Source organism: Rosa chinensis, chromosome 4, assembly GCF_002994745.2.
Source record: "Rosa chinensis cultivar Old Blush chromosome 4, RchiOBHm-V2, whole genome shotgun sequence".
NCBI classification, from domain to species: Eukaryota; Viridiplantae; Streptophyta; class Magnoliopsida; order Rosales; family Rosaceae; genus Rosa; species Rosa chinensis.
The window spans coordinates 66,038,765-66,050,192 of NC_037091.1; the positions used below are offsets into that span (position 1 = coordinate 66,038,765).

General features: G+C 36.4%; 2 protein-coding genes across 3 annotated transcripts; one reads left to right on the top strand and one right to left on the bottom strand.

Moving 5' to 3' along the window:
• The first annotated feature begins 1,460 nt into the window (after positions 1 to 1,460).
• Positions 1,461 to 4,407, top strand: LOC112197229 (uncharacterized protein At4g15970). Its single transcript, XM_024337847.2, has 4 exons — positions 1,461 to 1,792; positions 2,293 to 2,658; positions 3,147 to 3,628; positions 3,771 to 4,407. The coding sequence occupies exons 1-4, from the start codon at positions 1,568 to 1,570 to the stop codon at positions 3,832 to 3,834; spliced, it is 1,137 nt and encodes a 378-aa protein (XP_024193615.1). The 5' UTR covers positions 1,461 to 1,567; the 3' UTR covers positions 3,835 to 4,407.
• A 61-nt stretch (positions 4,408 to 4,468) lies between these two features.
• LOC112197228 (protein ACCUMULATION AND REPLICATION OF CHLOROPLASTS 3) lies at positions 4,469 to 9,843 on the bottom strand. 2 transcript variants are annotated; one of them, XM_024337841.2, is made up of 16 exons: positions 9,385 to 9,843; positions 9,237 to 9,295; positions 9,056 to 9,120; positions 8,652 to 8,786; positions 8,516 to 8,564; positions 8,291 to 8,403; positions 8,134 to 8,205; positions 7,833 to 7,943; positions 7,418 to 7,599; positions 6,991 to 7,272; positions 6,837 to 6,892; positions 6,254 to 6,648; positions 6,040 to 6,144; positions 5,785 to 5,922; positions 4,855 to 5,021; positions 4,469 to 4,767 (listed from the first exon to the last, which is right to left on the bottom strand). In XM_024337841.2, exons 1-16 carry the CDS (start codon positions 9,693 to 9,695, stop codon positions 4,701 to 4,703), a joined length of 2,307 nt encoding a protein of 768 aa, XP_024193609.1. In that variant the 5' UTR covers positions 9,696 to 9,843; the 3' UTR covers positions 4,469 to 4,700. The 2 variants fall into 2 exon arrangements, with proteins under 2 accessions (XP_024193609.1, XP_024193612.1); XM_024337844.2 differs by having other exon boundaries at positions 9,052 to 9,120; positions 9,385 to 9,467.
• Positions 9,844 to 11,428: the final 1,585 nt, after the last annotated feature.

Sequence of the window (11,428 nt, forward strand, 5' to 3'; positions counted from 1 at the left end):
TAAGGCCACCTTCGGTCACTATTCCGGCCAAAAAAGCTAAATCTAAAAAAAAATTAAAAAAGTTCAAGACTTGGATTATTACTATATATGATTGCAACCCTTGAAATCATCAAAAATCAACACTATGATTGCCTCCCATGCAGTTTTTAGTCAGAATAGTGACCGGAGGTGGCTCTAGGTACCATTTAAAATAAAATCGAAAAGTTTGGGTACTGGTTGTGATCAAAATTGAAGTTCATGTACCATCGATAAGATTGAGGTATAATTCAGGTACCATTTGTGATAATAACCCTTTATTTTTTTTATCGATAGCCACCTCAATTAGTACACACTAATTTCTCATCGCAAGCGCATTAATAAAACCCTTCAAACCTGTTAGTCACAAACTAATGGAAGTTGGGAGTCGAATGCTAGACATGCAGATTCTATCTTAAGCAGCTTGATTAATTTTACCACACTAGGTGGTTACTTAATTAGCTTATTAATAAGGCAAAATATATCACATAAAATTATTAATTTAACAGTTTCGAGTTTTAAAATTTCAATACTTTGAAATAAATTTAATCTTACCCAAGATTCAATCAATGATATTAAAAACATGCACTAATCAATTTGAAAATATCAATTCTCACTGTGATTTATCCAAATTTTCGATAATATAACCACAACTCAAATTATCAAAATGGAAGGCTTGACTAGCTAACAAAGGTAAAAAGTGGCTCCATGATTGAACTCCAAGATGATGACCAGATTTGGCTATAGCATTGCAAGAAAGTTTGCTTCACATTTGACATTCTTGAATGTGACAATCCGCCAAAATTCTAATATATTGTAAAAGAGATTGTAACTTCCAAGGGTTTTGACAAGCACCCGAAATACTGTCCAGTAGAATTTTAGAGTCTCCCTCCATCTCCAGATTAGTAAAACCATGTAACCAAACCGCAATTAAACCAGCCCTAAGTGCAGAAGCTTCAGTAGTGAGAAAATCAGTATGGCCTAATTTCTTTGAGGCTACTAACACAAGAACACCTTTTGCATTCCGAAAAACATATCCAGCAACACCAAGATTATTTATAACAGAGCCATCAAAATTCAATTTCAGATTCCCAACAGAGGGAGGATGCCTAATAATTATTTCATTAGAAGGGCCAATCTTAGAAGTAGGAGGATTACAACTTATGTAATTCTGAAGCATCGTAGCAGAAGTGAAAAGAACCTGTTTAGGTTTTGTATGCTTGTCTCTGAAAATTGAATTATTCCTAGCTTTCCAAATATAGTAGGCAGTCATAATAGCCATTTCAAAATAAGTAGACTGCTATTGATCATGTAAAGATGAAAGATACTAGCCACAATAACATGTATTAAAGGTTCTGTGTTGTAGTTTTATTTTGTCTAGTTGAAAAAGAAAAAGAAAAAAATCGATAATGTCAAAAATCAAAAATATTTTTAAACCTTGATACATAAGAGAAGAAAAAGTAGTTACCCCCTGGCCTCTCTTTACGGTCTTTCAGTAACTCCCCCACAGTCGGATAAACCATGCCAGATTCCCAAACCGTAACCGTCTTTGATGCTTTCACACCGGAGGCGACTACCGGCGACTTTAGGCAGCCGTGATTCCAGCAGAGCCGCCGACATGTTGCCGGAATCCGTCGCACTCTTCCGGCGGTTCCTCTTCTTCCTCACCGTGTTTCTATCGTGCTTGCTCCTCTACAAAAACTCCGATACCCTCCGCCTTCTGCATCACTTCTCTTCTTATCCCTCTGCTTCCTTCACCGCCTTCAATTCCTCGCCGGTGAGTCCCTAACTGTTAGTACTCTGATTTCTGGTTCTACCTTCAATTTTTATGCTTTATGTAATTTCAAGCTTTAGAAATTGCGAATTGTGTTCTCAATTTTGGTTCGTACTGTTCAAAATTCCGAGCTTTGTACAGAATGTGTGTGCAAATTTAGCTTTAATTGCATATAATTATTGAAACTTGTATGTGTGTAGATTGATGAGGACCGATGTGCGCTGTACATTATGTAATTTCCTCAAGCTTTTGAAATCAGGCATTGTTCTGTGAATTTCGCAAATGAGAGTGCAAATTAGGTCAACTGCATATGTTCGTTGAAACTTGAGTGTATATAGGTTGATGAGGAACGTTATGCATCGTGTAATTTCCTCAAGCTTTTGAAATCAGGCTTTATTTTGTCTTTTTTTTTTTCATTTCGTTACGAAATTCATGAGGTTCGTAGAAATGAGCGTGCAAATTAGGTCAACTGCATATGTTTATTGAAACTTGAGTGTATGTAGGTCAGTGAGGAACGAGGGATTGAAGAGGTTTTGAAGGATGCTGCTATGGAAGACGGGACGGTGATCTTGACGACGTTAAATGAAGCATGGGCGGCTCCAAATTCAATCATTGATCTCTTCCTTGAGAGCTTTAGGAATGGAATTGGCACTCATAGGCTCTTGAATCATTTGGTTATCGTTGCCTTGGACCAAAAGGCATATCAGCGTTGTTTGGAGGTACATACTCATTGCTTTGCTCTTCTTACTGAGGGAGTAGATTTTCATAAGGAGGCATACTTCATGACCCCCCAGTACTTGAAGATGATGTGGGCAAGGATTGATTTTCTCCGCTCTGTTCTTGAGATGGGCTACAATTTTGTCTTCACGGTAATCTCAAATTCTGTCATTTTTATTTAGTTTATTTTCCTGCATTCAATCATTTCTTGAATTATTATACATGTATCTGTATTTGAAACTGATCATCAATTTTGACTCGGAATCAAAAGAGTTTCATTCATATGTAGCTTGCACTAGATTCTTGTGTAGGAAATTACTTGAATTCTCTTCTTGTCTCCGTGTGCATGTGTGACTCCACGGTGTTGATTTGTCTTTATGTCAAGTAGTAAGTAGCTATTCTTGTTTTGTGTCGATGTAGATTCTCTTTTTGATCAAGTTAGGTATGGACAAGCCCAACAGTTTTATCATCAGAATGGATTTTTATGTCCCAACTGATTGCAAAACTGTTTGTATTTCATTCTGATTTCAACATCATTGTGGAAATTGATATTTAGTTCACGAATGAAATCTAATCAACTTGTATTTTTTTTCCCTTTTCCCTTTATTCAATGCCTTCGTGGTCGGGCTTTCTCCTCCAGGATGCTGATGTTATGTGGTTCAGGAATCCTTTTCCGCGGTTTTATTCGGATGCAGATTTTCAGATTGCTTGCGATCATTTCTTAGGCAGCTCCGATGATTTGCAGAACAGACCTAATGGAGGGTTCAACTATGTGAAGTCCAATAACCGGTCAATAGAGTTCTACAGATATTGGTATTCTTCTCGTGAAACCTACCCTGGATACCATGATCAGGATGTTCTCAATATGATCAAGTTTGATCCCTCCACTGTTAATATTGGACTGAAAATGAAATTTCTGGACACTGCTTATTTTGGTGGATTTTGTGAACCTAGTAGAGATTTGAATCAAGTTTGCACGATGCATGCAAATTGTTGTTTTGGTCTAGATAGCAAGCTGCATGACCTTAGAATTATGGTTCAGGACTGGAAGGAGTTTCTGTCCTTGCCACCAAGTTTGAAGAGAACTTTGATATTTCCATGGGCGGTTCCGCAGAATTGCAGGTAAGACAAGTTCATATCTTCTTGGATGCCTTGACTTTTAAGAATGTGACTCGTGTTTAGCATTATATGGTATCATGCATCTTCAATTATTATTACCTTATTCATGGTTTTTGAACATTACTCTTAATTTGTTTCATTCCAGCCTTGATTCTCTCCGTCGCTATGATATACCGGAGAGTGACCCTCAACATGGTTTGCAAGAATGAATTGAGATGTACATAGGTTTCGAGGCTTTTCCTCACAGGTAGTATCCAGTTTTGAATCCAAGGACCTCTGTTTCCACAGGTCTTCAATCATCGGAAGATTTGGAAGGTGGTTCAGAGAGAACAGAGAATTGATCATAAACCATACATTTTCTGTGCGTGGGAAATATTATGGTCAGAACAGAATATATGCATAGTATTTGGGATGAAGAACCATCTAGACTTTAGACTTGCTGTGGTCGGTAATTATTGATTAAACGGAGTTCAGAGGTTTAGGTGTAGTTTGCGGCATGATTAAGTTGAACAGGGCCACAACATCAAATTTCTCACCATCAATTCTTGGGGTAAAAGTAAATAAAAAGAAGTTGTTTGTTCCCTATAAGTCGATCAGCAGTGAAGAAATTTAACGTAATAAGGACCATCAAATCACATGCATTTCATTCTCTATCTTGTACATCTGATTCTCAGTCTACATATTCTTGCAAGAAGTTGCTCCACATTTATTTGTTTTTTCCCTGTAAGTTGCTCAGCAATGAAGAAATTAAAAGTGATTTGTTATCACATGCATTTCATTCTCTATCTTGTACATCTTATTCTCAATCTACATATTCTTGCAATAATGCCAAACTCACTGGTATAGCGACTATAGCCTCTTGCATTTGGTCTTTGATATTAAGCTGTGAAAGTTTTAAGTTTCAAGGGGCTACCCTCGTAGCTTACATCAGACCAAAACAAATAAGACCAATACAGTAGCTGGAGATAGATACAGAAGGCCAAAAAAACTTTAACTTATGCTTCCCCTTTAAAATGAAATCCACAATTAGGAAAAGAATAAGCAATTTGCAAGATAATTACAAGTAAAATCTTTATCAATCACCACTATCAGAGTCCAGTTTACGGCTTACAAGAACACCTTGATCCCATTTCTCAATACACCTGTAAGTAACGAGACAACACACATTAACCTGATTCATAGTATCAATTAGAACAGTGGAAATGAAGTCACACAAGAAACACGCAAACCTTGCTCCATCAACATCGATGCAAATGAACTGGCCATGTCGCCAACCATTTTGGAAATGGCCAAAGAAGACATCACCAGACTTTGAATAAAAGCGACTCTCACCGCTGGCCTTTCCTTTCCAGAAGTTTGCAAACCATCGGTCTCCGGTGTGAAAATAAAGCCAACCCTATACATATATGACCAAAGAACGACCTATTCAGAATAACAGCCGTGAAGGTCTACTAATGGAGTTTTACAATCAAGAGGAGAAATCAGTTATGCATAAGTTTTTCTTGTTAAAGAAATTCTATTTTACCATGTAAATCATTTCATTTTATTAGGTAATTCTCTTCTTATCTATACTATTATCAACAGAAGAGAGTGTGTCAGCCAAAACAGAAAATTTTTACCAAAATATCCCTCAAATATTAAAAAACATTTGAACTGAAATATTTGAGAAAGACAAAATGGTCAATTCACAAATAAAAGAAAAACAAAAGAAATTTAACAAAAAAAAAAAATCAAAAACAAAATATGTGCAGCAATTTTCTCCACATTCTATGGAATAACTTCCCACGTAATTATCCACACCCATTGGGTGTGTTTGGAGCCTAGTTTAAATAAAAGAAACTAGATGGCCCCACACACTATGTGAAAATTGAATTTTTTTTTTTAAATAGGCAGTGGGAAGTTATTTACAGGAATTGGTTGTTTTTCATAGAATGATAGAAGTGGGTAGTTTGATTATCTGTTTCTCATTTTCACCTTTTTTTTTATTTTCTGTTTATTTTATAATTTGACTATATACCTATCTGTTTTATGAGTTGTATAGTTTTTTAATATTTCAAGGTCATACATTTTTTCTGTTTTAGCTAACAAAGCCTCTTCTCTTAATAATAGTATAGATATAAGTGACTTCTCCTTTACATGAAAAAAAAAAAAAAAATTACCTTGCCATGTATGACATCATCCCTCCATGATCCCTGGAAAGCATCCCCATTACTAAAGTAGAATGTACCCAGACCTGATCTTTTTCCATAGCGCCACATACCATCATAGATGCTTCCATCTCCAAGAACCAGACGACCCTGTAGAAATTTCTTCAGCATTAGAATTTAATTTCTTTTGTACAGACCAAAATTTTGATTATAACATCCACACAAAAAATTTATTTTGACACCACTTTAATAAGGTTATACAAGTACCTTTCCTTCAGGAAGACCTCCTTGGCATCGTCCTCTGTAAATTCCTCCTCTGTATTGCATCTCCACCATAGGACTCCACTTTTTTGGTGAATGTCGTTCTGCTTCCTGTATGAAGAAAAGGTAACCAAACTTAATCCTTATGTCCTAACTTCTAACAAGTAGCAATACTATGTCATTAAGAAATAAAGCACATGTATTCATAACAGCAAATTACCAGCATGGATGCTGCACGAACAGAGAGATTTCCTTGCTTAGGATTTTCAGCATCTTTTCCTTTTACAAGTGCTGATGCCGAATTATAAAAATCTTTCACTGCCTCAAGACCTGTGTCAGTGAATGGACTCCAAGAAGACAAGTCTAGATTCACAGCTGGTTGTACTTTGACATCATCCTTATTTTTTGTCTCTGGGTTTTGTGTTGGAAATGAGACATTCTCTTTCAACTCTTCTGGAGACCTCACACCAACTGGAAGGCAAAAGACACTCAGGTCATCAAGCATCAGCATAGCTCCATCTTCACCACCCTTCTCTTTCCCCCAATCCTTTGCAATCTGATATTCATGCCCCATGTTCCAACTAACAAGCGGTTGCCTTTGGAAGGCAGAAGTTTCTGGCATTGCATTTTTTAGTTTTAACTATAATTAGAAAATTGCAAAAAGAACTTGTTTGATTTGTAGAATAAACAGTAGTGTCAAATGTTCTTAAGGATAAAGAGGGCACTGGGCAAAGGCTACTCTATGAAAATAAAAACTGGTACTTAAAATTTTAAGAAGGAAAAAAAAGTAACAATTGTGCTACCTTCAGTGATTGGATCATATAAACCCGACGATTCAATACTGGCTTGCTCAGATCCACTATTAGTATAATACCAAAAAAAAAAGTATATAAGATTTTGCATAACAAAATTGAAGAGAACTAAAAAGACAGAGCGATATGCCGATATCAAATAAACCTTGAAATGTGGAATTCATTGTAGTTGCTGTTAATTCCCGTCTGAGGTTCTTCAGAATAATTATTAAACTTTTCAGCTTTAACATCAACAGCATTTATATTTCCCAGCTCACTAGAATCTGGTGCATCTATCTCTTCAGAAAGGGGATTTTGAAGTGACGGATATTCCTGACTGTCATTTGATTGTGGTTGATGTCTACTAAATAGATTGAAAAAGAACGGAAAGTGCTGAGCCAGTCCAGACAATATGCTACTTTTCTCAGAAACCTGCTTTTCAGCAAAACTGGTAACCACATAAAGTTTCCATTAGCACACAAGTCAAGATGTGTTATGCAGAAATCAATCAAACTTTAATACAAAGGCAGTAAATACAAAAAGTTGCAAATACTAATAATAACTGAAATTGAGGTAGAAAGTAAGAAAGTTACCCTAAGATAAAAACAGTTGTGACTAGCAGGTTGGGCTCTAGACTGGGTTCATGAATTGTAGAAATTAAGATTTCCCCTTCATATTCTGTAGTTTGACGAAAAGTATGCAAAGTTTCCTGTACATCACTGTTATCAATAGCACCAGAACTTGCAACTATGCATATAACCATTCCATCCAAGTCCTGTGCAACAGAAAAGAAAGGAAAAGGAAAAAAAAAAAAAAACCAATGTCAAAATCAAAAGTCCGAAAAGAGCATAAAATTTTTAAACAAACATAAAATAGAAGAAGTCGGTTTGGGGAATCTTGTACTCGCCGTTGGGAACAATATAACTTATAAACATGCAAACGGGATGATGGAAGGTATTCAACTAACAAATAAACTTTTAAAATTCAAATAACAGAATTTTATCGTACCTTTACACCCACACTCAGGAAAGGGCAGTCATACATGGATCGTAAAATTGAAGTTTTGATGTTGTAGCCAGCACCAAATCCAATTTTTGCTTCTTTAAATCTTTCCAAAACCTGTACATGATTGAAGTCGCCTTGTTAAAAGGTACAAAGGAAGAGAACACATTCTTAAAACTTGTCAAGACAGACCTTTTTACAATATAAAGGTGATGGAGAAAATACGACACACGAAATTGTGCGAATAAAATTATATAACTTAATAAGTCTAATTGTAGCTTGCAAAGTGTATGGTATGAACACTTACTTGCATTACTTCTGAAACTTCAACTTTTTTCACATCATAATGGGATGCATCGATAAACTTTCTGTGTATATCCTGTGAGCACACCAGCAATAACCAAGTCAGAACGAGGCTACTGTTAACTCAGAGAACCAAAAATATATGGAAGAAGTACACTTACAGATGTTAGAACAGATACGGCAGTTATTGCCATTAAAACTGCATTATTTGCAGTCCTGACAGCCTCATCTAAAGTTACCAAGTCCTTTTTGAGTAACATGTCAGTATCAAGACCTGCATGTGAAAAGAAGCAACATAATGTGCTAGTGTCCTACTTAATGGTTTTGCTAAAGAACTGCGGGAGGTTCAAATCTTCACTGAAAAGGAAATATAATACATCACTCACCAATAAGTAAATTTGTATGCTCCTGAAGTGTTTCCATGAGATTTTTGGCCTGCAAATTAGATTCAACATTACATCATCAGTGCATAGATATCAATCAGAACAGCCAGCCATGGAACACTAAGTTCCCAAGTAAAACCTCATCTTGGCGTCTCTGTCCTTCAAAGCTGAATGGTTTCATAATAATAGTGACCACAAATCCATTTGCAGATCTTATCGTTTTGAGTATATCAATTGCTGTCATGAGATCCAAGCCATATCCCGCACTTGCCACCTAGAAAGAAAAGTAACAGATAAAACTTGATTGCTAGTACGCTTCATCATCAAAACTAAGAGGCACCAATAGATTGCCATAGTATAATGAAGAACCCCAATAAGTCTGAGGACGACAGTGCTAAACATGAAGAGATACAATGACTAGAACATGCCCCATTCACAAATAACCCCGCAATAACAAATCCTCCATTCCCTTAATAGATGATAATCAAAGTTAATAGTAAATGATACTCATAAACACAAGTAATAGGTAAGAAATGTACAAACAAGTATAACAGCCTTTGAACACGACTTTGAAGACATCGGCGCTTCAAACACCATCGGAGCCACATCTGCAATCATAAACAAAAGAGAAGATAACTGATACATTTCCACAATACAATAATGCAGCTCAAGAAAACCATTTCTTCTTAAATGTGTGCTAACTACTACGGAACAAGCAATGAACCTTTTCCGACGATCCGGCGTTGTAATTGTGCCTTCATTGAGTCCTTAATGAGAATATGCCTGCAACAAAATCCATTCACCATTAGCCAAACATGAAACAAGTTCATTTTTAAGCATTATATATTGCAGTAAATAACAAATAATTTTACCAGAATCGTAGAGACGAAAACCGGAACGGCGACTCCATACAGAAGTCGAAAACGGCGTCGTTGCGGCTTCCGATACCGACGACTTCAACGAACTCGCAGTTCCCCCAGAACTCGTCGCAGTCCACATCGGCGGCGGGTCCGTTGTTGTTCGCCGTTATTCGAAGCGAAGAGAGCTTGCAGCCGCAACTGCTCCGCCGGAAGCTGAATTTTCTCCGGCGACGGAACGAGCATTTCGTGAAGAGGAGTGGAGTGTTCGGAGGATAAAGGAACGGAGAAGATGGCCGGAAAGTTGTGAATGCTGGAAACTCCATGGAGATAGGTTGCTAGGATTCCATTGGAGTTAGGGGAATGGCAGATTGGGCGGGAGGGTTGAGGATACCTACCAGTTCTGTGGACATTGATGGAGTCCAGTAGCGAGTTCAGCTTTGCAAGCCCACTAATACACGTTTGGTTGTTATGAGTTTTTGGAAAGCCTCTCGTGACAAAAATATACATAAAAAATAAAAAATTCTATGGTACCTGGATGGTTCATGTGACGTAACAGGTAATATCATCTTAGGTACAAGTATCATTTCGAGACCGAAATTTTTTAACTAATTACCTAGACATTGTATAATATTTTGCCGATAAACTGTAGAAAGTTGATGAAAATATTACAAATAGTCAGTCTTTTATCGATTGTGAGCTCAACATAGTTGCCGATAAGCAAAGTACCGGTCAAGCCTGGCCTTAGCAACTTGCAACTTGCAACTTGCCTTTGATGTCAAGCTTTATTTGTGAAGGTGAAGCTATTCTTGACGATATTGATGGCACGTTTACTTGTCCGAAATGAGAATGGAAATAAATAAAATGATTTTGCTGTATGAGATTTCCTGCGTTTACTAACATATATAGGTACGAGAATGATTCTAATGTAAGAGATTAATGCGTTTACTAACATATATAGGTATTGGAATGTGTGTGGATCTTACCTCATTATCATGAATCGATTCCTGAATAACACTTATGACATGTTTGCTTACATTCCAAGTCATGAATCAAAGACAACTGGAATGTAATAAGTCATGAATCAGAGATAACTGGAAGAAAAGAAAAGAATCGATATGGGAATCATTTCTAAACTCATACCCCTCCCATTGGTTATCAAACTAGTGACACATTTACTTACCTATAATGAGAATGGAAATGAAGAGAATTATTCTGATGTATGAAATTTCCTGCGTTTACTAACATATATATATATGGGAACGATTCCAATAGATGAGATTCCTGAGTTTATTAACATATAGACATTGAAATGAGTGTGGGTCCCGCCTCATTATCAAGAATCGGTTTTTGAATTTGATAATTAGGGGGCATGGGTTTAGGAATGATTCTCATGCCCCTTTTTTTTTTCCTTCTCCAATTCAAGTTGTCTTTATGACTTTTTTCATTCCAGTTGTCTCTGATTCATGACTTTTTCAATTTCAAGTAAGTAAACGTGCACTGTTTATTCAGAAATCGATTCCTGATAATGAGGTGGGACCCACACCTATTCAAATACCTATATATGTTAGTAAACACAATAAATCTCATACACTGAAATCATTCCCTTCATTTTTATTCCTATTTTAGGTAAGTAAACATGCCATTAATTTGATAAGCAATGGGGTGTATAGGTTTAGGAATGATTCTCATACCGATTTTTTCCTTCTCTCATTACAATTGTCTCCGATTCATGACTTTTCTCATTTCAATTAAGTAAAAGTGTCATCATGTCTAGTGAGACCTTGAGTTGTTGCTACAACTAGCTTTAATTTTGCTTGTTTCTTATGTGTGTTTGTTTCGGTCCACCTTCATTGATTTTGTTAAGCATTTTTTTGAACAATGGTACTCAAAGATTATAATGTGATTTATTTTTTATGACATTTCAAAGCCAAAAAATAAATGACATCTTCTAATAAGGACTACTAAAATGAAGACTTCATGCGGATTAGTGTTATGCGAGTCTAGGCATAACGCCTAAAAGGTCAACTTGCGTGTGTAACACATAAAATGTCAAGTG